The sequence below is a fragment of the Xiphias gladius genome, chromosome 4 (assembly GCF_016859285.1).
Source record: "Xiphias gladius isolate SHS-SW01 ecotype Sanya breed wild chromosome 4, ASM1685928v1, whole genome shotgun sequence".
Taxonomy (NCBI): domain Eukaryota; kingdom Metazoa; phylum Chordata; class Actinopteri; order Istiophoriformes; family Xiphiidae; genus Xiphias; species Xiphias gladius.
In genome coordinates this window covers 7,742,425-7,770,384 of record NC_053403.1, presented here as the reverse complement: position 1 = coordinate 7,770,384, position 27,960 = coordinate 7,742,425, and the positions used below count along the sequence as shown (strand labels likewise).

Below are 27,960 nucleotides of genomic sequence, written 5' to 3'. Positions count from 1 at the left end.
TCCTCAGGGAATAATTCAGACCAGACAGGACATTTATGTGTGCTGGCGTGATATTTTGCATCTGGTGCATGTTGGGAAGAGGTGGTACCTCTGAAGTACTGTGGTGAGTTTAAAAAGTAATGATATGACAGAAGAAAAGTGAGTGCAGTTTTAGGAGTGATGGATTTTAAAACTATTTCTATTGAAACCATAATTAATGACCATCCTTAGCATTATGCATGCTTGCCCCTGCTTGTCTTCTGTCGAACCGTCTAATAAATTTTCCCATAAGTTTCATCATTTATTGTTATTAGACAGAGAATGACTAACGCTAAACTAATCTCGTGTACCCCTGGTCCCAAACCTATAATTGGCTCTTTACAGTGTTTTGTGGTTTACTGAGCTGCCGCACTCCTTAATGTTAATCTGATGGCATTCAGTTCAGACGTGTGCCATGTTTAAAGGGACATGAAAACGTTACTATTGTCTGACCTAGTTCAGGGTTTTCCCCATCATTGTAAGACTTGAGCGTTTTTGCACGGCGCCTCAGCCAAATGAACAGAGAAAACTGTGCTGAGAGTTCTCTACTGCTCTGGAGAGAAAAAGATATCGTATTGGTCCGAATATAACACGATATTTTTTTTCCTGGAAATTAGGTCTGAAAAAGTGGGTGTCATCTTATATTCGAGCAAGAGACAATTACGTGTTCATTACATAAGATATTTGTTTTGAAAAGAGAGAGTATGTGTGGCAAGAGTGTCGCATTATGGGTGTTTGTAGCCTTAATATTTCTAGACTAGCGAGCATTTTCAAGTCCCTCTATAGTGAGTCTTTCAGAGTTGATCAGCTCTAAAATTGTTTAACCTGCAGGGGGTTACGACAAAAAATGAGTTGATAGCGTCTCCCAACGTCTTTACTGCAGAAATAAACCAGGGAGAAACTCTGTCAAAAGGGCGAGAATTACGTCTGTCACAAATGATCAGCTCAAAGAGACGAAGTCTGAAAAATGCTAACTGTCAGAGAAAACGATTCTGAGAAAGGAATGAGAGTGAAAGAGGAGTCGACACGCTACAGTAACTCAGTCAGCTGGCTAGTGACCGCAACCACTGAGAAAGTGACCTGCCTACAGACGTCCAAATGAACAGAAATTTTGTTAAGTTGCCAAGCGCTGTTACGTTGTCAGATGGCTATGGGAGGATGAGAAAATCGCAGTTCAAATCCACGCACTACGAGGCGTGTTTTCCCAATGTGCACTGACGCCCTGCAGAAACCCAGGGAAAACCCTGCAGTCAGATTGCTGTCATGGCTTTAATGTAAAAGTGAACGGTTTGCTTATCGCTCATCGCGTTTTAGTGAGGAGCTGCATGAGTTTGTATGGGAAACTGTAAGGTATGGTCACCTTTACCTGTATTTTATATAAATAGACATTAAAATATTGTACATGTGTAACCTTAAGTATTAAACTGATTGGACTGAATGTGATTGACTTAGCAATGACATTTTAATTTTAAACATTAAACATGGCATGTACTGTAGTTTTCGTTAGACATAGGCCTTGAAAAAATCTGTTTGAAAAAGTGCTGTGTGTCTGTACTGTCACCAGTCAGATTAGAGTTAACTGTCGCACATCTGTGACTGGCAAGTCGAAGGCGCAATACGCATTAAAACACTCTGAATCAAAGGTTCATGTACATGACACATTCACACACACACAGGTCAACACATGAAATAATCACATACTGTACACTCTCCATACACATACATACACTGTGATCTAGCTCACGTACATTAAATCATACAGACTGTATCTCTCTCAGGCCCACTCTTAAACCCACCGTAAGTAATTAGGCTACCTGTAAGAATTATGCAAAAAAATTTATTTTTTTGCTTCAATCATATGAAAGTGAGTATTATCTAAATTATATTTGTGTATGTGTGGTTTACTGTTACTGTTGTTCCATTAATAGTTATATTTTGCATTGCTGTCACCTCTTTTTCTCAGTGTGGATGCGAATCTGAGCGTGTCTGTTTACATTTTTGTGTCTGTGTGTGAGTGTGTGTGGTTTGTGTGTGTGTGTGTGTGTGTGTGTGTGTGTGTGTGTGTGTGTGTGTGTGTGTGTGTTGAATGTGGCTGTCAGAGAGGTGCAGGCTGGGAAGTGTCTTTTTAGCAAAAGATGAAACACTAGTTTGACAGCACATGCACGTGTGCAAACACAAACACACACACAGACACACACACACACACACACACAAACACACGTACGCAGAGTTGAATTCAGATAATGAATGTTGAAGTAACTTCAGAAAACCAACAACGTCAACAACATGTCAGCTTGCCACACCATCAAATAAACAAAGTAAACATCCTGATGATTAACAAACAAATAAAAAAATGAAACAATAACTCACAAACATTTATTCAAACATACAAAACAGTAGGTTTGCCTGCTTGCAGCTTGTGTGTTAGTTTGAATGCATGTTTGTGTGTTACTTAAAAACCTATTGAATATCTAAAATATAAATAACAGACAGTAAAGAATGTAAGTGGGTCATTATGTGACTCCAGAGGGAAAAAAAACAAGAGCTGAAACGGGCTCATGCTCTTATTTCTCTCCTTTCTTTTTTTTTATCACTCATCATTTGTACAGTTGACCTAAAAAACATAACAAATCATCAATGGTGTTGTTTTGTGATGGGTTTGTTGTTTGTCACTGTCTTTTATTATTAATAACATGCACGAACCCTCTCATCATTTCTAATTCTTTGGGTCAACTCTAAATGATAATAACAAAACAAATCAAGATTGGGAAAACGTCAAATGTGTGCATCGCTTCTGACCTAACCCATCTCCTTGATTAATTTGTTTTCACTGTCACTCACTTTCTTTAGTGATATTAGCATTAAACAACTCCTGAGGCACTGGCAGGCGATTTAAAATTTATGATGTAGTGAATAAACAAGAGACGAACACAGCAACAGAAAGAAAGACAAATAAAGAAAGAGGACAGACAGATACTGTATTTCGCTGGTGAATGGCGCCCACTAGGCATGTTCTCCTTTGTTGTCCATCGTCAGCAACCTTGTCAATAAAGTTTAGCTTTCACAGACCACTGCTGACATCACTATGGTACTCACTCGAGGACATCTGACCCCCAGAACTAGACGGGAGTGTGTGTATGAGTGTGCTAGTGTGTGTGTGTGTGTGTGTGTCTCAGTCGTATCGACAGCCAACAGTGGTAGTAGGTTTTCTGTAGTTCCATAACGCCTCAAGCTCCACCTGTCACTATCACTTAGCATGAGAGGGAGAGCGTGCCTGTGTGTGATAGGTTAAAAGGCAGAAAAGGACATTTTAGAAGTGGACCATTATAGTTTCAAGACAGTTGTATGAACTCAAGACAGTTGTGCGTTCTCTTAAGTCTGATACGTGTTTGTTTGTGTGCATGCATGTGTGTGACAGTAATATTGCAGGAGCTTTTTAGGCCATGGGTTGTTTATAATGCAAGCTGGCATGGTGAGGTATTGGTGTGTGTGTGTGTGTGTGTGTGTGTGTGTGTGTGTGTGTGTGTGTGTGTGTGTGTGTGTGTGTGTGTGTGTGTGTGTGTGTGTGTGTGTGTGTGCGCGCGCGCGTGTGAGGCATGAGCTGGCTTGATGATGCGCTCTGTCACCGTAGGAACCAGAGGGCAAGGCTTTATTAGAGCTTGGCTCTGACCAAACCACTAGTGACACACACACATACGCATAGTTCAAGTCTTCCTCTATGTCTCTCACACACACACAACTATATAATACGTGTGTGTGTGTGTGTGTGTATGTGTGTGTGTTATATATATATATATATATATATATATACAGTTTTACTGTAGGCAAACAGTGTGTGTGTGTATATATATATATATGTATATGTATATACCAAACACCTGCGGAATCTAGCTCTTCAGTGTGAGTATTTGCTGATTTATATCAAGCTTTTTTGATTATTGATTAATTGTCTAAGTTATTTGTTTAAACCAAAAAAGCCAAAACTTAAATGGTAGTAAACTGAGTATCTTTGGGTTTTTTGATTGCTGGCTGTACCAAGCAAGCGATTTGAAGACATCGCCTTGTGTTCAAGATGGCGTAATGAATATTTTTTCACCAATTTTCTGGCATTTTATTGACAAAATGATTAATTGAGAAAATAATAGACAGATGGATCAATAATAAAAATTATTGAATATCTTTGGAGTTTAGACTGTTGCTTTGTTGGTCAGACAAAACAAGCAATTTGAAGACAACACCTTGTGACAAACTAAATAAATATGTTTTTGCTTGTGGGAGAGAGAAAATGTCTTCGAGAATGACTTGAGAATGCCATGTCACACCTCTCATGCTCCCATGATGCACCTCTGTCTACAAAATGTGCTTTTTTTTTCTCAGATCTTGACGGCTCCAGCACACACGGAGGCAGAAGATGATCGCACATCTCTTGTCATCTACATGTTATAAATATCAATAGACCAGGCCTGTGCGTACCTGCACCAAGGCAATCTCACATCACCCAGCAGACCACTTTTGAGGCTTTGAAGATGAAACCTGGTCTTACTGTCCTACTGCCAAACATTTTTAATGTATACAAGTCATATTTTTGCACCACTCTATGAGTCTTTGTTCCATTTTTTGTTGTTCTTCAGAATCCCACCGGATACACAATTCCTCTGGTAGTATCCCATCCCTCATCTTTCTCCCTCTCTCTTCCGTTTCACTATAAATAAATATTAAAATATTCAGAGTAAAAACATTAGCAATGCAGCTTTACTTTGTCCATATTCATGGTTGTCAATGTCCTGCAGGAACCTCAAATCTCCAACAAGCACACTTTTCAAGAAGTGAAATAAACATATTCCCTATTTCTTTGATTTCTCCCTAGCTCTCATCTCCCATCTGATATTTCTAATAAATAAACATGAGGCTCCTCTCCCTCCACATTAAAACATGCAGTCCTCATTCTTTTATTGTGATATCTTTCTAACAACCAGACTCTGGATCAATATTCATAATCGCCAATATCCCTCAGAGCTCCAAAAGCATCTTTTCACAGACTGTGAAAGTGGGTGGTTTTCAAGCCGGTGCCTGGCCATGAAACACACTCTGCTCACTGTGTCTCATTGAATCTGAATCTATTTTCATATATGTAGATTGGTCCTATTCATGTTTAGACACATGTCCCCCGCTGTGCAGTTTCCTCATCCCTCTCCTCTTTGCCTTCTCAAATTCAAAAAAAAAAACAAAAAAACTCTTCACAATAAATAAACATTAGCCACTTACGTATTCTTACTAAATCAGCGAGGAAGTACCGAAACTACCCGATTTTCTTGACCAAAGAAAAACCAAACCTATTTTTCTCAGTGTGCATTGTAACAATAACCCTGGCTGTTAGTGTCTCACTCCAGCGACACAGAGAGTTGAACCCCTAAACCGGACAGCGTAAGAGCTCCATTATCTGAGCCTCAACAGCTAGTATTTATATTCATAGTGCTCGCTTTGGCTTTGATTTCTTATTTCTTTCTCCTCTGCCATCTCTTATGCAGAATAATAAACATGACTCTGCTCAGCTGTTTACATATTCAGACATATTCCTGATTCTGATATGGATATTCTTTAGATAATGAGCTGACTATTTACATTTAACTTTTCTTCACCATCTCCACTTCTCTCTTTGCTCACCCTCCTCTGTCTCCCATTCCTCCCCCCTCCCTTCTGTCACCCCCGTATCATTCTTTCTGAGTCCCTTTTCGCCTTTACCCTCTCTCTCTCTCCACCCTCCTCCTCTGTCTCTCTCTGGGAGATGAATCGAATATGTAAACTATTGGATGTGAATGAATAAAGCCTCCCGTCTCAAACACACATCGGTGACACCTTATTAACCACATGTCAGCTGCACATGACAGCTGGAGCACAAACACACACACACACACACACACACACACACACACACACACACACACACACACACACACACACACACACACACACACACAGTTTTAATTCACACACACTCACATACAACTTACACGTGTCCACATAGACATCAATGCAGCTGGCTCACACCCACACGCATACACAGGATGTGCACGGACACGCACATACACGCACACAAGTACAAAACACAAAGCTGGCATACACACAGCTACACACACACACACACACACACACACACACACACACACACACACACACAGACACACACACACACACACACAAACTCTCCTCATTAGTCTATATTGTGTTAGTGACTTGCATTTTATCAGTCAGACACAGTGAATCTGCATTTGATTGGGAAAATGTTTGACATTCTAATAGTTACACAAAATGCAAAGTCAGTCATAACACAAAATATGTTACTCAGTCAAAAGAATAACTTTGGTCAACAGCAGGGTCATGGAAAGGATCAATTAATCTTTACAACAGACCATTCACTAAAACCCTCTGCCGAACAGTGACTGTATCGGCTTGGCAGCCGATCAAGCTTTGGATTTCTCAACATGTTGAAGTGGTGTATGAGTGGTACTCTGTATACAAAGAGCTTGGAGGGTGGTGTCACTTCTTACAGTCCCCCCCCCTAAAACCAAAAACACAGGAATAAAAACCTAAAGAGATGAATTAAGTGTGTTTATGTACTCTAGCGTAAGATTCAAACAGTTAGCATGTCTGGCTTACTAGTTTACCACCTACAGTAATAACGTAACGTTCACCTCCGAAGCAAAGAGCTAGCATACCATTAACTAACCACATGGATTTGTGGGGTTATAAGTTATGTTTAAAAAAAAAAAAAAAAAAAACCCTGGTAACGATAGCACGTACACTATGTCGTTTTTGGGGACGCTGATCTTGGATGCTATAAGAGTTTACACAGCCATATTCCAAGATATTCTTTCGCTTGCTCAACACATAGGCTTTTTTTCTCTTGTTAAAAGTGAAACATACTTTTTAAATATTGGAATAATAGAGTGTAAATCCAACCTCTGTTTGACTTGACCAACTGTGTAAGCCAAGCAGCCAAACAACGTTAGTGTGACTATATATTTTTCCTTATTACACTTACAGCAACTACAACCAGCACTACTAGTACTATCTAGATTTACAATGTAATACACAAACAATACGGCTTCTTTATTTTCCATTTCTTCTACATGGACCATGAACTGGTGGGGATGCAGACTTTTCTCTGGGACATTTGGCTTTTTGCTCAGTATAATGTATGTAGCCATCAAGTGCAAGTATTAATGATCGCTTTTACATGACAGCTGTTTTAAAACAACTGGTAGAAACATTAAAAAGTCCGCCAGAGATGGTGTTTTCAATCAACATCAGCAGAGTTCAATCAACATCTCATAAAACTAATGTTTGCTTATCCTAGCTAGAGCTGATAAAAGGCATCAACAGTTGTTGTTTAAGCGAAAAAAAATTGAAAGTCACTGGCTAGAAATAAGAAGCCTGCTTTTGTTTTTAGTTAATCCGCCACTGTTATGACTGTAAACTGCATATTTGCGCTGCGAAAACGGAAAAGCATGAAAGGCTTAGCGAAAGGTTAGGTGGCTTCCAAAAAAAACCAAAAACTGAATCAACTTTTTAACTTTCCACTCAAAGCTATTTAGTAAAGCAGAGAAAACAACCTCTGGAAAATATTAAATGTTAAATCAGTGAAGAGAATGACACAAAGCACAGAGTGACAGCAAATCAATTAAATAACCTTGAAAATATTTTATAAAATCCTCACCTCTGACGATTAGACCTGCAAAGTTAGAAACCCCGGAGCCGCGCTCTGATTGGGTGACGCAGCGGTACAGATCCTGATCCTGATTAGTGACCTCTTTGAGGTGGAAGGAGGCGGCGAACCGTCTGTGGTTGATGTTTTTGGTCTGAGCCACAGGGATATCTTCTCCATTTCTCCTCTGAGTCACGGACAGACAGAAACACAGACAGATCAGGAGCTGCAGGGGCTGCGGAGGGTTAACTGCCTTGCTCAAAGTCAAAGGCAGCACTGGACCACACCCGCCCACATGCACACACAGTCACCCCTCCCACACACACACACACACAACTCACCCCCGCCCCTGCCTCACAGACAGCAGGTTTGAAGGTCATTATTACAATAGAGCCATAATGAAATCAGGAGCTATTAACCTCTTAATCATGTTAGCTGCTGGGATGTATGGCCTGAAGTCGCTGTGTGTGTGTGTGTGTGTGTGTGTGTGTGAGTGTGTGTGTGTGCGTGCATGTGTGTGTGTGTGTGTGTGTGTGTGTGTGTATGTGTGAGGATGACACTTATCATCGGACGTACCAGTCCTGAGGGTGGCACATTCTGTACACTGTTTCATCTCTTTGTGTTTGTCTATTTCTACACCATTATACTGGGGGCAAACAAATTGAAATATTTGTATTTTGTATTTTATTTTTATTTATTTGTAAGGCAGAGGACAAATGAATCAACATTTGAATGTAAAGGAAATGTAAATCTGCAGTCCCTTGTCAAAATTAGTACTGGTTCCCCCAAATTACTAAAAAAATGTTTTATTCGCCAAGGTTGTGAGATATCCATCTCTAAGACTTTTGTGAGTATAACAAACAAAATTTAATTCACTTCCATTTTAACTGGGTGGAGGCAGAAATCTAAAAAACACATATCTCAAAACCTGGGCAAATAAAGCCTAAACTATCTTCAGGTTAATTGTTAAAATGTTGTCTTGTACAGCTTCCTTCAACTGACACATTACACTTACGCTGTATTTATGTGTAGTTATGGTTTCTTGTTAATCCCATAACCGTACACAAAAAGACGGTTTGCATTTGTGTATGTGTTGGTGTGTGTATGTGTGTGTGTGTGTGTGTGTGTGTGTGTGTGTGTGTGTGTGTGTGTGTCTGTATAGCCGTACCTGTAGCCAGAGTTTATTGTTCGATGTATCTCGTCCCGTAGCGATGCACTGAAAAGTGGCGTTTTGTCCGGCGTTCACCTCCACGTCGCCAAGACGCAGAAAATGAGGGGACTTATCTACAGGAAATGTGGTCAAACAAATTAAGGATATTAGATTGCGTCTACAGGACAGTTACACGTTTCTGTGTTTTTAAAATGTTTCTGGTTTCCTTTTATTTGTCTGTTAAAAGTGGAAATGGGGGGGACAGAGCGAGAGGGAGTTATGGATACAAACAGGTCGGGTTATCGCAAACACACTGTATACATTTAAGGACATTTTGTAACCTTTAGGATTATGATCATTATTACTGAGATTAGATTTTACTGGGGTCAGAGGAAACCAAGACATTGCCTCTGGAAGGTAACATCAATGTCACATCCAGTATATATAATTCACATAGCTTCCAGTTCTTAACCCCTATTCGAAAATATGAAATAAGGCTTTTGGACCCCGAAGATGCAGTTCAACTATGACATTTTTATTCTGGGGAGGTGATTGCAATCATAGATAGCAGCTCCTATGGTGAATGAAGACACACACAAGCTTGCACACATGCATTGATGCAAACGCGCGCACACACACACACACACACACACACACAAACCTGTGTGTCCAGAAATGCAGCTGTGAGAATGAATGCTTCCACTGTTGAGACTAAGTACTAATTCCTTTTCAAATACTTGCTCCTTCCTATTAGGAGTGCTGCTCCTCTGCCTTTAAAAGACCGGGGCTCTTCTTTTGATATTTTTTCAGATTCCGGGTCGCTCAAGTGACAAAATGAATGTCCAGAAATTCCTCTCAGAGGTATATCGACAACTTCTGACGGAGACGAGAACAACAGGGACACCAGGACCTCACATATTGTACAAGGGGACTGCGCGAGACAGCTTATTTCTATGACTTATAATCAATAGAATCCATTAAGAAAGAAAATTGTCCTCAAAGATTTCAGGGCTGCTACTCGACAGATGACCAAATGCATTTGTAACTGCTACCCCTCAAACATGGGGACCCTCCAGGAACCTGCCTATGTCTCTAGATTAACAGACACTTCTGTTAACAGTAACAGTTTCTGGTCACAATTCTTTTTTTTTTTGGCGTCTAGCAGTAAGGAAACACTCAAGCAAAGGAGAGAAGAAGGCTTGAGACGTAGCGTGAATTTAAAATGGATCGCAGCCCTCATCTCTTTCCTGTCAGTATGAGACAGGACAGCTACTGTTCACTGTGCCTGTCTGTCTGTGTGCAACTTTGTGTGCGTGAGTGTGTGTGTGTGTGTGTGTGTGTGTGTGTGTGTGTGTGTTTGAAACTATGTGTGTGTGTGTTTGAAACTGTGTGTGTGTGCATGTGGGTTAAAGAGAGAGAGAGAAAGTGCTGAGTGGTCAAAATCTTCTCTCTCCATGATTGCCCTAATACTGTCTCATTTCCCGCTTCACTTTCTCCTGTTCCCTCTTTCTCTGTTTCTCCTTCTCACAATCTCTCTCTCGCTCTCCCTTTTTACTTCTCTCATTTTTCTCTACGACTCGTCTTTCTCCTCTCACTGCATCCCTCCTCTCCTGTGTCACCTTCCCACTTATCTACCCATTCAACTGCAACAGAAACCATCCCAGGTACAGTCTAATTAGTGGCCAAAGCTATCAGCGTCTATTCAGCGAACTAGGACTAATTGCTGGCATGCTAATGACTCACCGCATGGATAGCTGAGCACCTGAATGTCGTCTATGGCGATGAAGCCAGCTTTGCTGTCCGAAACCTCCGCTTCAAATATGACCTGAGAAAAGAGAGAGGACATTTGGCTGTTACTGCCTTCATTATTATCCTTACTTCATAGCATCTTTTTTTAGTTTCATTGAGATCCAGACGTGCTTTTCAAGAGAGAACTGTGCACAAGCATAAACATATACAGTATAAGCATACACAAACACACAGAAATGTATACAATTTACGTAAACAAAACAGTGGTTCCATATTAAATGCTTGAGGAAGATTTTGTCAAATACTCAAAAGAAATGAGAGCATCTAAATGGGATTTCTGACATTTCTGACATTTATTTCCTCTGTTAGCCTGTAAAAGGAACAGTCTGAGTGGTGAGCACACACAAAGTGCACAGAAACACAAAACACGACAACAGAAAATCTAAAATTACATACAGCAAATCTGATATTACGTACCCTACAAATATTCTACTTGCAAATCAAGAAAGACAACTGCCATTTAAATTTGCTGTCAAAGTGATTGATCCAGTCTTAATCGTGACAGCCACCAGTGATGTGCATTGAACTGGATAAATACAAAGCTGCCATCCTGACTGCTGCTGGATTTATACATTCTGGCCAACAAGTCAGAAAGGATAAATGACATGCTTCCTGTTGGATCATAGTAATCTCCTTTGGTACACATAAAATGGACGCCAAGGTAATGATAATAAACGATGAAACCCAATGCAAGGTAAGGTAGAGGACTAAGAGTTAGAGCCTATCTATTTGTTTTTCATTTCCTTCCATTCTTCCATGTCTTTTCCTTTATTTTGCTCCATCTGCTTCTTTTCTTGATGTGACCACATTATATCGTCCATATTATGGGTGCTGAGAAGTTCATTTGAATTGCAAAAATAACTCGTGGACATTGATTTCTTTCTTTTTCTTTTTTTTTTTTTTTTTTTGCCACAATAGCTGTGTTAGCAATGTAGGTTTGTCAGTCCACTACTTTGGTCCAGACTGAAATATCCCGACAACTACTGGATTCATTGCTATAAAATTTTGTGCAGACATTCCCCCAGAGGATGTGATCTAATGACTTTGGCGATCCCTTAACCTTTTCTCTAGCATGACCAGCGGGTCAAAATTTGACTTTGTCTATAACTTCAAAAACTAATTTCCATTTGTAAGTTGTAGCCTACTTCGTGTTTGTGTAAATGTTAGCATGCTAACATGCTAAACTAAGATGGTGAACACGGTAAACATTACCTCCTAAACATCAGCTCGTTTTCACTGTAATTCTGAGCATGATAGAATGCTGACATAAGAAATTTAGCTCAAAGAACTGCCGTGTTTAAGTACAGTCTAACAGCGCTGCTAGCATATCCGTGGACTGATAAACTGGTATGAGCAAATGCAACTCAGCAGAGTCCATATTGTGTGTAATTTGACACACACAAACAAAAAGAGGCATGATGAGCAGATAAATAGAAAGTGGAAAACAGTAAAATGTGGAATGGGATGATCAAGTTATGGGCCTTAGTTGTGATTTAATACTGCACTGTGGTTGTTTTGCAAACCTTCTTCTCTACATCCTGTATTTCGAATAGAGTTTTAATTCTGCATTCAACAGGTGCTTCCATTTACATTGTTCTGAGTAAAGACGTTTCTCTCCCCTATGCTCATCGCTCTCATCTTCCCTCTGTCCTCCTTGTCCATGTGTTAGCCCTCCTGCTCCTTCCACTTGTCATCATCCCTCTTTCTAAAAATTTCCCCTCCCCTAATTTCTCTCTCTTTCTGTCTCTCTCTTCCCGCCTCTGTTTTTCTAACAGTGTTTACTCAGAGGGGAGCACTGTAATGAACAGAGGAAGATGAGGGAGGAAAGAAGAGGAGGTGGCTATCAAAAAGAGCGACAGAGGGAGAAAGAGAGCGAGGGGGTGAGCAGTTGTTGTCATTCATCACTTGTAAAAGGAAATCTGCCGTGAACTGTTTACCCATTGCTTATCATGCCCTGCTTGTCACATTCTCCCCCTCTCTGTCTCCCTCCCCTACCAATCTATCTCGTCTCTCCCTCCTATCATTTCTCACTCATAGCTCACTGCAGAGCACAGCAGAAAGACATCGGTTGACTTTTAATACCTTCATCTCTGTCTGTCTGAAGGCCGGCTTTCCTGTCTGTCTGCCTCCTCAGTCTGCTGATCACCACTTGTTGTTATATCAACGTTTTTTCTGGTACCCATAACATGACCTAATGATCTCCTCTCCTTCATCTGCACATGTACAGTATGTGTGCAAATGTATGAATTTACTTTTTTCTTTAAAAAAAAAACTTTAAAAATAAAAACTACTTTTTGTATTACCTTCAGTATAAATAACCAGGGGTGTTTTTGAGTCACGTCTCAAGTCAGTTGAGGCAAGTCCAAGCCAAGTCTCATGTCCTGTCAAATCAAGTCTCAAGTGCTTGAGGGCTCGTCCAAGACACAGGTCGTCATTAGCAAATTGCAAGTCAGTAACAAGTTTTTCAGGCCTCTGAATGCAAATTATTATAATGAAATGGCATTTGAATATTTTCCTTTCATATATACAGTAGCTACTAAGACCAAGTCTGTTAAGTAGATAGGTCTAATAACAACATTTTCAAAGGGTGTTTGCTGTCAGTTTTATTTTGAAAGTCAAAGTACAGTTTAAATGTGGCACAAAAAAAATAATACAATAAAATAGAAAATTTCACATTCAATGTATAAACTTGAATTTCAAACTGATCTTTGAACTTGATATTTGAAAGACGACAGCACTAGTGTGGCCTGAAGCTGTCACTATCATAGAGGGACTTCACCAGCTCAGAACTTGAGATTTGAAATTTTTTTTTTTTTTTTCGGTTTTCAGTCAAATCAAAGACCCAAGTCTCATTTTTGTGACTTTGCAAGTCTGCAGCTCCATTAATGATAATGTATTTCTGAAAGTGTGTTTCCAATGATTTTCATATCTGGGATCGTAGAAACCTGGTTGCAATCATTGGTCCTTTTTCGGTTTGCCTATTGAATCTACTCATCAGCCACTTGAATTCAGGAATTCATTGATCTGATGGTCGTCATCTCTAACGAGATATTATGTCGTTAATGTGGGCGTCAAACACTCGTTGACTCACTGGTCTCATCAGTAAGACGCGGGATTAATGATAGCTTGTGTTTACAAGTTTTCACATGGGCACGGCAACTCTGAAACGCTGAAGGCTGAGGACTGACATATCATCACTCCAGAGTAGGGTTGAGTAACAGCAAACATTCTCTTATCAACCGGTCACATATATCACTTTGATGCATGCAAGTATGGGCACTGAATCAAAAGTGTTTAAACCTGCAAGGTGGTGAAATTTTTTAAATCTCATTTTATAGTCTGAATCCTAAGAAATGTCAGCTGGGTCTAGGTACCTGCTGTCTCTAAACACATACTTATATGACCCAAAGCTTAAGGTAATATATTTTAAACTGGGGAAAATAGATTTTAAAAAATGAATTGTGAAGTAAAACAAAAACAATCTTGCCAGTAACATAATTTCTGAAATTTACAGGGAAAAAAAGTTCAATCATGTGGTGTACGAAATGTCAAAAAGTAGTGCAATCATTCATACATTCATGTTAATCTACGGTAATATCTTTAAACTTCTTGTTTTGTCTGCCCAACAGTCCAAAACCCAACATATTACATTTACTACTACATTTATTACATATATGACAAAGATAAACAAATCTTCACATTTGAGATACAGGAACCATAACATTTTTGGTACATTTTAATCAATTATCAAAAAAATTGCCAATTAAATTGTAGTTCGATTGACTAATCAATTCTTGGACTTATCATCACAGCTCTAATAAAGTACAAATTTTAATCTGAAGTTGGTTAACTGTATTCCAGTGTAGTGATTGTCAAAGAACTCTCATCAGCCTGAAGTAATATGAATTTTTCATTCAAAATAAAGAGGAGATAAAGACAAAAACCTAATTACAAGGCCTACCTAAATAGTGAATGTGTGTGTGTGTGTGTGTGTGTGTGTGTGTGTGTGTGTGTGTGTGTGTGTGTGTGTGTGTGTGTGTGTGTGTGTGTCTACATGTGCCTAGTCTTTCCCTGATGAAACCAGTCTCATTACAACTCAAGCTAAAGTGCTAACACAGAAACATGTTCCGGCATGAAAAAATAGCTTCATAACCTCAAGTGCAATAACCTGTTCCATAGCCTGAAAAACCTACATAAGCCTCAGCAAACCAGGACGATTATGTTCAATTAAAACATGTTGACACACGAGTTTCAGGCTGGGGATCGCCTCCCATAGTCACTGACGGGGACTGGGTTCCAGATGGGCCATTTGGAGGATGCTTTCACACTTCGCCTTATAGCAATATTACATGGTCCCCAGGCTGTGTGTGTTAACATGATCAGTCTGTGTGTATGCCTGCTAGGACATTCAGAGACAAGCTATCCTACACCATGCACACACTTGTCAACACCAGCCAACAAACAAACACACACACACAAACACACACACAAACACTGATCATGTTAACTAAGATAAATTAAGAAGAGGAAGAGGAAGAAGAGACAAACAAACATTCCAACTGTCCTGCAATAAATTTGTGAACCTTATAATGTTCATTTTAAATAGGTGTTTATTAAAAACACTGACAAGACAAGTAATTGACAGCCATGTTCGTATCCGGCATGGTGACACACACCCATGCAAGTAAACACACATACACATAAACACACACACACCCACCTAGTTTTTCCTCAGTGTCTCTCTAGCCTAATCGTCACCTCCTGAGCCTCAGTCAACACAAATCAATCAGCTGCCTGCCTCACAGCATCTGTATGCGTATTTGTATTTGTGTGTGCATTGTGCCTGTGTAGTCCCACGAACACAACTGGCAATAAAGAAATATGCACATGATAAAGGAATCATCTATTATCACAGCCGTTGGTTGTTATATAGGAGGTTACCTGGTATTCATTAGGCCAAAAGGTGGAGACTGCCAGTTCGGCTCTCAGCCAGTCTTTACCTGGACAACAACATCACAGTCAACTCGAGCAAATAACATCACGACAGTGTCAGAATAAGTAATGAATGAGTGGTGGTCTGAGGCAGTCTTTACCAGTGTAGGAGGTCACGTTCCATATGGGGTTGGCCAAAGGCCCCTTGTTAACCTAGAGATGACACAAAACACAGAATTAAATATCTTGGTCATAAAATATTTCACACAAAAATGTGTTTTGGAAACAACTCGAAGTGGGAGGGAATGAAGTTTGGTTCACTGCATTGTGAATACAGCCATCAGTATGTCAGATGCGTCCGCTCTGATTCGTTTCGCCATAAAATAACATGATCTTAATATCAATCTAAATAATGAATCTATAGATCATAAGCTAAACACAAAAAAATAGTCGATGAGTTAAAGGCTTTTAAAAAAAATAAACTGTTAATGCTTATTTAGGCATTCTTACACAACGTCTTGGGTTAAGTCAAAGAATTAAGCAGCCACAATTGCATTCTAGCATAATTTGTGGTTGTGTTTCATAAAATCTAGACCACATTTCCTATAAAACCTATTTAGTATTGTTTTAACTGGGGACGATCTGCCATTGTGACAAACACGAGCCTTTAACTCAACACTTGAACTCTTTTGGAGTTGTTTTTTGGAGTAAAACATCCCTTTGTTTTGTATATATATAAAAAAAAAGAGAAAACCATGAAATCAAATCCTTACACAAGGTAAATTGCCGTACAGGGGCTGTTAAGTAGGCTTACATGTGGTCTTGTTTTAATGCTAATGTGTAACAGGTTACTAGGTAAGGATTGTTTTTTTAGCTGGAAAGGTAAAACCATAAAAATTGAACCAGAACACTCGGTCTCAGTCCATTAAAACAAATAAACCACTGTATTTCTATTGTGTTCTGTTGTGTTGATGCTCAATACCTTCACCAGGACATTAAGGGTGCCAGGGCTGGAGCCGTCAGGGCTGGTGAGGAGATAGTTGAAGTCGATACAGTGGGTATCGTTCTCCTTCATGACTGGCAGCTGAAATCGCGCCTTTTCGCCCACATCATACTGAGAGACGTCCACATACATGTAAGAGCCTGGACATAGACAAAGACAAGGGGAAGGTCACCGAAGACAAGAAGAAAAAAAAAGAAAAAAGCAACATCACATATAATTTGAGGTGGATGGGGTTCATGTTGTTTGTGGATCTGACCTAAATCATGACCCACGAATTACCTCGCTGTTTTTTGCGGCTGTTTGTGTAGGCACACCACCTGCCAGCAGAAATTCACTGCTTGAACAGACTAGCAATGGTGTCCTCTGAGGAGGTCCTTAGTGTACTGACACAGTCGGTATTATGACTCAACTTGCCAAAGACTAGGCTTTTTGCCCGCAGCTTGCGTTACATGTACCTACACGGGTAAACCAACTTTATTTGCTTCTGTGTAGCCTAAAAAGAAAAAAATTTCGCATTGAAGATGTGAGCAATAAATAGAGATAGCTGCAATAGTTCTTTGAAGTGAAGTGAATGAATAAAAGTATTTTTTTTAAAAAGCTATATACAGTATAGATTCGGAACTACTCCAAAGCTTTCCCCTTGTTTTTCAGTTTTGACTGATAGTACTTCCACATAGTTCCTATTTATTATCAGCTCCTCCTCTAAAGTTGCGAGGACAACGTGTCAGGTCAATGAATTTACCTTAATTTAGCTCAGTCTCCTGTGAAAACATTGTGTCTTCTGCTCGAGACACAGTCTCACTAAATGACAGCTTCTGTCAGTACTGAGAATTGAGCCTGTGACCACCTGATTTCTGGTCAGCATTTCTGATTTTCTGATTTAGTGCAGGACACGAAAAACTGGAATTCTCTGTTCTCTACTCTACCTGCCCACCTGGTTTGGGCTTCCTTCTTTAACAAGCCCACTTTCAAGCAGCGAGTTTCTTGTCATGGAAACAAAAAGCCTTTATTCTTTCCTTTTATGTTTTCATGTCTTTACGCCCATGTATTTCTCTCTCCTTTCATTCCTTTCGGGCTTACTGTACATGAATCAGTCCCCCCAGACACATAAAACAAACCCCTGTTCCTATGACTGTGTCATTTGTTTCTCCTTTGTGACTGTGGGGCTGTTCCTTAGCCCACCAACAACAAATAAACAAGGGAAATGGGACAGAGAATAGAAGAGAAGAGAAAAACTAATTCTTTCTTTAATAGTCTTCATTTTATGTTCTTATAAAATCATGCAATTTACTTTTTTCTCCTTTACTTTTTTCTCCCACCTATTCTTTATTCCCTCTCTCCTTTCATTTCTGTAAATGAACTGTGCAGTTAATGATGAGCGTAAAAGCTGAGATATATATCAACAGAATCAAAATTACTGAAGCGAGCACGTGGCTAAAAAAGCAAAGATATCTTTGGCCTAAAGTGGTCAGCTTGCAGCCCAAATGGCATGTCTTGTTGATACCCTCGATCACACTCAACATTTTCCACAGCATGCAATATATCATTACCTGCAAGTACCCACTAGTGTGACATGATTAGCTGAGTTTTTCACGGCTATCCTCGGGGCAATGTTTTTCTGCTTTGCTTATTTTGTTTGCATTATGTTCCTCCTTTTTCTGCTGAATCTAAATATAAATCAGTAAGTTTTGTTATGCTAACATGATGGGACTTTGGTGAAATTTTTGATTCCCTACTTCACATTGAGTCCTATACCTTATACCTACAGTGGTTGAGTGCAGAAAATGGAACTCAACATTATACATAATCTGGTAGTGCTGACAGGACAGTCAGTCAGCCAGATGTTCTGGTAATCAGCTCAGACCTAAACCAGATGTTGTTCCAATGAAATATGACGAAATGTGATATTTTCCTGCCTGGTGTTTATTCTCACATTTCACATTAGCTCAACACAAACTGATGTTCAGCACGCAATGATAGTGATACCCATGATAGTGTTTAATTCTTTTTGTAGAACAGACGTGAATAGAACTAGAGCTGAAACAATACATTGATTAATTGGTTAGTCAGTATTTGATAACCGATCATATTAGTCATTTCTCAAGCAAAGATGCTAAACATATGCTGTTTCCAAGCTCTCAAATGTGAGGATTTGTAAATTGAATATCTTTGAGCTTCGGACTGTTAGTTTGAACAAGCGGTATTTTAGTATTTTCTGACTAATTATAAGCTACACAATTACTAGAATCATTGAAATAATAACTGATAGAATAATCCTTCGTAAAAACAGTTGCATTATGAGTTGTAGCCCAAAATAGAATAACATAGAATAGCATAGAACAGAACAGAATAAAATAGAAGCCAGCTGGGACTGCAACTACCAATCATCTTCCATTATCAATGAATCTGGTGATTATTTTATTATTCGTTGAACTGATTAATTGTTTAGTCTATAAAACGTCAAAAAATGCCCATTGCGACTTCACATAGCTGAATATGACATCTTCAAATGTTTTGTTTTGTTCAACCAAAAGTCCAGATAACAAAAAATCTTGAGTTTACAGTGGTATGCATTATAACAAAGAAAAATAGGGATTCTTCTCATTTAAAAGGCTGGAATCAGACAATTATTGGCATTGTTTCACTGTTTTTGCTGAAAAATTAGTGAAACAATCAGAATGATACACTCAATTATTTTTCTGTTGAGTGACTAATCAATTGAACGACTCGAACTTTCAGCTCTAAATAGAAACAGAATATAATGAACAAAGTAGAATAGAACAGAACAGAATTAAAAATTATTAAAAAGAAAAGAACATAATAGAATAGAACTGAGCAGAACAGAAAAGGACAGAATTCAAAACAATTGAACTGAATTAAATTGAAATAAATAAATAAAAAATATTATACAATATAATAAAATGTAATACAACACAATATCTGTGCTCCAGTAAAGCAAACAAAGCACTTCATCCCAACTGTTTAATTCCATTTGCAAAATATACCATACACAATATGCACTATACAATATGCACTATACAATAGGCTGTAGAATAATAATGATTATCAGTTATTGTTTAACCAATCTACTGTGAGAAAACACTTTTCTCTTCAGAATAGAACAGAACATAAAAGGCTCTCAACTGGTACACATAAACATGTGTGCCAAACACTGTATCCTAGTCATTGGTTTGGCGCTTCTTCTCTCTTCTCCTCTTTCTTTCTTTGTCTTTGCCACCCACCCCCCACCTTGACACACACACACACGCACGCACACACACATGCACACACGCACCCATACACACACACATGCGCGCACACACACACACACACACACACACACACATTTCTACCCCTGCCATTGAAGTATTATAATAATCCTACTTCCTGGTTCTGATCGTCACCAATAAAACCCAAAATGACTATGTCCAAACAGGACTACAGACAAACAGACCAGAAACAAGACGAGGCCGGCACTATTCTCTCTCTCTCGTCCTCTAACGCTGTATTCTAAATCCAACAAAAATGAACACACAATGGATGTCACTCCTATTTCTTTATTTTTGGCACTGATGCTAAGATGGTGACATGAGAAAACTGTCTTTAAGATGGCTGCCAAGATGGTGTGCCAGCTAAAAATATTCCTACTAGTCAGAGCCCCAGATATGTCATAACACACAACAGCATGGCAAAATATAACCTTTAGTACTTTAGCTGATCACAACACTGCGTGCTGCAAAATTATAACAACAAATGGATTAGGTATAGGTAAAAATAGGTGAATGATATCTGGTAAATATATACAGTGTAGGGCTGTCAATATTCCCATGCATGGTTATTGAAATAATAAAAATATTCAAATATTTTCTACAAATCATTAAAATGTTTCAATATCAGCCAGGAAGACAGAACAATATCAACACTTAATCTGAGACAAAAATAGCATTGGAATAAATGAGTAATAAAAAACTGACGTGAAGCTGATACAACACGCATGCTATGAAAGCAGACCTTTTGATGTCAAGAACATCTGTCACCTAAAGTCTGCCAGTTTCTAAAATGGCTGATGTCTTTGAACCACCAAAGTGTAAAATGGCCAGTAATAGAATGACGACACGATATAATGATGAGGCTAAAAATACCCCGTGACAGCCCTAAGACCCAGATATGTCACATAACAACAATAGCAGCGAGGTAGACGGAGGACAGTATTCTTCAGCAAACAACAACAGCCTGCTAATGGGAGAATTATACTTTCAGCATTTTGTGGTGCCAACCAAATTAGATGGCATGCAAAATAGCTAACCACCTACATGACTCCCCACCAGCATCAAGAAGAAAGCATGTACTTTACTGGCCACACTTCTCCAGTGAAAATACGAAATTGATTTTGAGATCATTTTTCTTTTCGTTTAGAGCACTGCATAGATCGACACTGCATGCATCTCAGTAGGGCGATATTCTATGTCGAGGCCTCTCTGGATTACTGACAAGCACTACTCTTCATTCAGTGTCCCCATGTTAAAATTCAATGTCGATCAAGTATTTTCCGGCATTGGAATATTTTACCCCTTACTATTCATCCTTCAATTCCACTGGTAGTTTTTAGAGATATATTTTCAATTTACTTTATTGGATGTTATTACGACTGTAAGATTCCTCGTATTCTATGTATTTTAAAATTTACATGCAATCATTATTTTTTCATAATCAATTTTTAATTTTAATTATCTAATTTAATTTCTGATTTCTCTATAAAATCACTCTGACCAATATTTTTTGCTTTACATTGTGTTCTGTTATTTTCATTTCTAATTAGTTATAGACATAGTTTTTTTTTTTTGATAAATCAATTACTTGTTTTTTTCTATAAAAAAATGACCATTACAACTTCCTACAGCCCAAGGTAACATCTTCAAATGCTTTGTTTTGTCTGACCAAACGTCCAAAACCCAAAGATATCTGATTTATTATCATTGGTTTGGCGCTATGTCAAAAAGACAAAGAAAAAGCAGTGAATCATCACATTTGAGAAGCTTAACTGATCGTTCCAGCTCTAGGGCTCTACAAACAAACTTATTTGACTTTTCCATCAGACTGCTAAACAAATAAATCTACATTTTTAACTCTTATTTGAAATGAAAACACAGGGTGGATGCATTTAAAATGCACTACAATCCAATGCAAGAAATGCAACTCTTGTGAAGCTAAATTTTCAAGACTTGCAGAGACTGTGTCAAAGAGATTTGATTTAATGATAATTTCTAGGTCACTGTTTGTGTTGCTGTATCCATCATTATTCGATCATTATTAAAACATCCAGTGGACAGGGGACCAGCTCTGCTGCCTTTTTTCCCTCTTCCCTTATTAGACAGTGCACAGTGGAAAACAAGAGGAAAGAGGGAGGCATGGAGAGAAAGGCTTGCCAAATAGGTTTAGAGTGGTACTGGCTGACAACATTATGAGTCAAGAGTATCTGCTTTAGTCCATTGAGCCACAGAGCCCCAACCCATGAATGTTCAACTGGCACAATGCACAATGCCAGCGTAGCATCTAGACCCTGCCACGGTGACTAGTGCCAGCATCAACCCTCAGAGCGATTACATAGAAGAGTTTTATCTCTATTACAAAAACTGCCAACCCATCCCTTCACACTCAATACTGCTTTAAGCACAAATGGCGATTAGCAACTGGGACGAATCAATGCGGGTTATAAGGAACAAAAGCATAATTGTTGGCTGAACTATCCAATGACTCTAAAATGATTCTGCATAAAGCCATAAGATGCCCCCTTTACTAATGCCAATACCTTTGACTATATATAACCCCCTGAACTACTAATCTGCAAAATAAACCCACTCCCAAAGGTCTTTCAGGTGCCAAATACTCTTAACAACCCTTAACAAAGGGGGTAGCTATCCCTTTGTTTTCAGGGGTCAAAAGCCAAAAAGGTTTAGTGCCACTGCTCTAAATCATGCCATGCCCTCAGGGAGATTGCTAGCCAGATCGAAGTACTTCTAAATTACTGGTGGCTAGGATTGCCTCAGAAAAAAAACAATTCTAATAATAGGCATTACCCATGTGACCCTGGGCGAGGCATTTAAGCTACCAAGTCAGCCCCTCACCCATTTCCTACAACTCAATCCAAATACAAGACCTAGCCAAGAGTTGTATCTGTAAGCCCCTCCAACATCCTTGTTTTCCATCCACTGCACCGCTGGCATTATTAACACAACCAAATGTCAGTCCGTGCTCCCGTGCCTTTAGGCAAGGCTCTGAACCTCCCCTTCAGCAACCAAATCTCCAAACCATTAACCTGCTCGTGCCCCCACTCATTCCACTAGCTTTTTTCAGGTGTTAATGCTATGCTAATTCCAGGCGTTACCTCTGCTCTCTTTGGCAAGGTATTTAACCTCTTCGAACTGCCAACTCTGCCCTCATAGCACTGTGACACCTCTTGGTATTAATAACACTAAATGCTAGACTTTGGCTTTGTACCACTAGGCAGAGCACCCCACTCTTGTGTCGCTGCTTAAATATATGCAAGATCACATGCACACGCAGACAGCAACACACATTTTGGAAAGAAATGTACGTGTGTGTTTGTGTAAAAATCGTAAAGAGCTGGTGTTGAACCGAACCTTTCTCTAAATGTCAGCAAGGCTGGGTTGTCATGATGATAAGAATGAGAGATAAATAACAGCATTACATTGTCATGGTAACAAAGTCATAATCTTCTGCAACAGACAAGGAGGAGAGGAGAGGAGAGGAGAGGAGAGGAGAGGAGAGGAGAGGAGAGGAATGGACAGGAAAGGAAAGAGATATGAGGAGACAAGAAGAAAGGAGAAGAGAAGAACAAGAGAAGAGGAGGTAAGGTGGAAGGACAAGAGAGGAGATGGCAGTAAAGGACAAAAAAGAAGAGAAGAGGTAAGTGGACATAAATGAAATGAACAAACTCTACCATGTTTGTGGTTGTTACATTTTAACATGGCTTGTTCACTGTGTTCAGACACTAGTCGACATTTTTACTCTGTGGTTTGAATTTTGTAAAGCCAGTTACTATCTCACCATTGCATAGCTGGTTACTTTTATAACATTTTACTTTTAACATTGAAAAGTAGGCAACCTTCCCTGTTCCCTGCCATTGATTAATGACCTCATATTCTGTTAATTAGACCCTCAGCCCTGAGGCAGAAAGATTTAATTTCCCCTTCATCATCATCATGGAGGGAAAAAAACTGATTAAAGAGGAGAGGAGAAAAGAGGAGAGGAGAGGCTGGAAAAAAGGTGAGAAGGAAAATATGTGGATGGGATGCAGAAGAGGACTTTAACTTAAGTTAAAGCACAGGAATATCACCAGCTGAATGTACTCATAGCATCAAAAATGAAAGAGCTTGTTCTGCAGAAAAATGTGCCCTCGTGACTGATATATTATGACATATTACATAATCAGACTGTTAATACAGAGCCATCAACTTGTATGAAGCATTTTAGTGCTGTACCTGGTTGAAGTGGAGCTAGGTTTAACTACTCTATATAGTTATGAATTTATTTTATACTTATTTTATTTTGGTCCAGTGGCCACCTCCTCATAATCATAATCTGGAAGGCCGTGAGATGATTAATGGAGTACAAAAGGGTAAGAAAAAAACAAAGTTATGTTTCAAAAATATGTATTCTTATTTTGGACTTATTTTGTAATCTTTGCTTTTTGTGAAATTTTGGATAATTCTAGGTCTTTTGTTCTGAAATAGTTGTTTAAACTTAGCCATTTGAGAAGTTTAGAGGGGAAATGTCTCTTTGGGGGAACTAACAACAACACAATGCTAGATGGAGAAGAGAAGGTTTGGTGGTCGGGTGGATGACAAAGGAAGGAGAAAGGACATCGGTCTTTACCTTGTGGCAGGTCTGGTGAGACGTAGGGCACATCCTGCGTGTTGATGTGTGTCCAGTCGAAGTCATCATAAGGATCTTGCTGGTAATCACACTGAGAGAAGCCCTCATCAAATGTACAGCTTCCTGCAAAGAGAAAAGCGAAAGGATTTAGCAACACTGATTCATCTCCGAACTTTTGATTCTTTCCTGTATGTTGTTTTTCTGTGCGCGTGTTTTTGTCTCAGCTCATTAACAAACCACCAGGAGTCTGAGCTCCAACAGTCATCACTCAAGGCCAGTCAGGATCACCTCTGACTCAACCATCAGCGCCTTCAGCTGATCATCTGAGCCCATCACCCACACCCTCGGGACAAGCATGTGTGAGCTGGCTGCCCGTGGCTTCGCCTAAACCGGAAGTCGCTCTAATACAGAGAGACGCCACTTGTCCCTGACGGCTAGATGAACCAATCAACTTGCAATGATATGCGGCTGGTGCTGGCAATATCAGTAATAGGAATAGCATTTTAGCTATCTGATTCACTGACCTAGCAGTGATGTACGGCTTGTGTTAATAAAATGGCTGGGAGAGATTATGGCCAAGAAAAGCCACAATGCCATCTGATTCAAGTCACTAGTAGTTAGTGGTCAGCCAAATGTGTCCTCTGTGCCCTTCTTGACATTGGCTAAAGAAGGAGTGGGTGATATGAATAAAATCTTCCATATATAGATATAGATATATCATACTATATACAGTATATAATAGTGTGATAGAGATATAGATCATGATACAGTACACTTATATAGTACACAAATACATAGAGAAACTGTTCATTCGTAAATGGGAAAAAGCTCTGGGTAATATTGACAAACTCAAATATTCTGTTATTTTATTTTGTAATGCAGCCTTAATGACATTTATCTCAACATTGCAACTAACAGCTATCTCCGCTTTCAATCTGACAATTATTTTCTGGATTAATCAATTATTTATTGAATTAGCAAAAAATGCCCTTCACATTTTTCCAAAGCCCAATCTAATATCTTCAAAAGCCTTGTTCCGTCCAATCAACAATCCAAAACACAAAGCTATTCAATTTATTATCACAGAGGACTAAGAAAAATGTTGCAAATATTCACATTTGAGAAGTTGGAACCAGTGATTTTTTTGGCACATTTGCTAAAAAAATTACTTAAAACTACTAATCAATTATCAAAATAGTTGCAAGTAAGCAACTAGTTGATTTCAGATCTAATGAAAATATTCAAAACTAGGAATTTATGGTTCTATCACATTATCAATATTATACTGGCCTAAATTCTTCCTCAACAAACAAACAAAAAAAACATAGGAACCTGCATAGTTGAAAGTACATTACTTGGCTGACCTTGTTGGCCACATTACATTTGCAAAAGAAAAGATACTCGTAATGTCAAAACTACTTTATTTAACAAATGTTTCGACCACTCAGGACAAAGAACAACATTAAATCTATTCACAGCTGAAAAGTGACAGGATTAAAGATTAGATAAACAGCAACACAAACAATTTAGAATGGTTTTTTTTGTTTGTTGTGAAATGTGCAATTTTTCAGGTAGTATGGAACTTTCTTGTAGCACCTGTAGTTCTCTGGAGAGCTACTAAGAAAAACCACTAAGAAACCACAAAAAAAAAAAAAAGAAGGGATACAAGTGCAAGCCACCATGAAACGCTATCAGCAACCAGCAATGCAGCAACATAAATCTCCTCGCATTCACTTAGCGGTACAGCTTCGCTACGTGTGTCCTAGAGCGAGCTGCAGCGGCTTTGATGGAGAACAGAGCGACAGGCCTTCAGATACCCCACTGATCTGAGCTCCCGCTACAGAGGGATACCAAGAGGTGACAGCCGCCGCCGGAGGAGAAACAAGTTAACATCAAACTAAGTGACTGTCTTCGGCTGCCGGCTGTATGGCTGGCTGTGACTCACAGCCTCAGACATGCATTGGATCACATTCCTGTTGGCGTCATTCTTAAAACCAGCCTCTCCGCGTGCAATGCAGTTCACTCCCAGTCAGTTCAATAAAACCTGTGTCCCAGCAAGTTTACCTCCAGTTATGATTCGAAAAATGCCTGGACATGTAGAGGGCATGAAGTAGCATGACAACGTGAATTTTTTTCCACTGTGAAACATTATATTATAAACTAAACCTGGATGTACACAGTCTAATTCTACTGATACTGATCTACTGATTCTAACAAACGTCCCAGTCTGTGTGGGAGTGTGTGTGTGTGTGTGTGTGTGTGTGTGTGTGTGTGTGTGTGTGTGTGTGTGTGTGTGTATGTAGGTAGAACTCCATGAATTCCTGTCTCCCACAGTGTGTGTGTCAGTTTACATCTTGCTGTCAGGTAGCTCTCTCTGCATGGGTTAAAAGAGCAAAGTGTGTAACATTAGTGTATATGTTTGCATGTGTATAGGAATGTGGTGCATCTACAAACCATCACACTGGCATACATGTGCTACTATATTTACTACTATATCACTACGTAGCACTCCATGTTAAATATCACATACAATATAACATGGTAATGGCTAGCAGTGATAAAAAAACAGGATAGAGAAAGAGGGGAAAGGGCATTATTTTGTGACCAGAAATAGTCAACACATTTCTCTACTTTCATTGGAGCTGCCAACGTAGCCAGGAGCCACATCGAATGCCGCACCGCTGTTGAAATCAGAACGGCTTTCGTGTCTGAGCAGTGACAGCTTTCATTACGTCATCCACAACTTTTTAATATCGGCCACTCCAACATTCAACCAAAACCTGCATACTCCCGTTGGGTTGTGGCAATGACCAAATGCACAGCGGCACCATAGGGTTCTTTGTAAGAGAAGGGCTTTGCTTCGACTAAACTATGTGTCGTTGAAATGACCTCCCAAAAGGTTCAAACGTCCGGACGCTCAGTAAAGATGATGCTCAAGTTTCACTACACTCACTTGGTTACTTGTATAAACCACAGTGGCACATGGTTTTTCCTTGTTCACTGACTGAAGTTTTTTTCTCAGTGCTACTACTGGTGGCTAGAAACTAAAACACAACAATACTGACATATTTGTGAATTTTAGTTTAGTATAAAGCCTGAATAACGCCTAGCTTGTATGTTGTTTAAAGTGATAATCTAGCAGGCAGTTGCTTTGACATTGCAGAACCACTAAACCTTGCTCTACCTGCGAAAGCATTGCTTGGCTTTGTTGAACCTTGGGGAAGCTACAGAGAACACACAGAAGCTCTACTTGGTTTTCTGCCTCTGAAAGCAGTATACAGTGTACAGCAAAACTAGATTTGAACCCACTGTGTTTAGAATATGTGCTGTGGGTTTTAACTATGTACACTTACACACACACAGTTCCACTTATTTCTGATATAGTGCCGCAGTAGAAGAGGTATTTTGCCATGGCTTAGCAGTGAAGAAAAACGTGTCCTTGTTTTA

At 39.3% G+C, this 27,960-nt stretch overlaps 1 protein-coding gene across 6 annotated transcripts in view; it reads right to left on the bottom strand.

The window, feature by feature from the left end:
* ptprk (protein tyrosine phosphatase receptor type K) overlaps positions 1-27,960 on the bottom strand; it is a 119,509-nt gene that overhangs the window by 47,391 nt on the left and 44,158 nt on the right. For all 6 annotated transcript variants that reach the window (XM_040124840.1, XM_040124842.1, XM_040124843.1 and 3 more), the window contains 7 exons: positions 24,514-24,636; positions 16,597-16,757; positions 15,776-15,827; positions 15,624-15,682; positions 10,617-10,698; positions 8,892-9,007; positions 7,736-7,910 (listed from right to left, as the gene is read on the bottom strand). In XM_040124840.1, the coding sequence (XP_039980774.1) occupies positions 7,736-7,910; positions 8,892-9,007; positions 10,617-10,698; positions 15,624-15,682; positions 15,776-15,827; positions 16,597-16,757; positions 24,514-24,636 (768 nt within the window). The remainder of the gene's footprint in view (positions 1-7,735; positions 7,911-8,891; positions 9,008-10,616; positions 10,699-15,623; positions 15,683-15,775; positions 15,828-16,596; positions 16,758-24,513; positions 24,637-27,960) is intronic.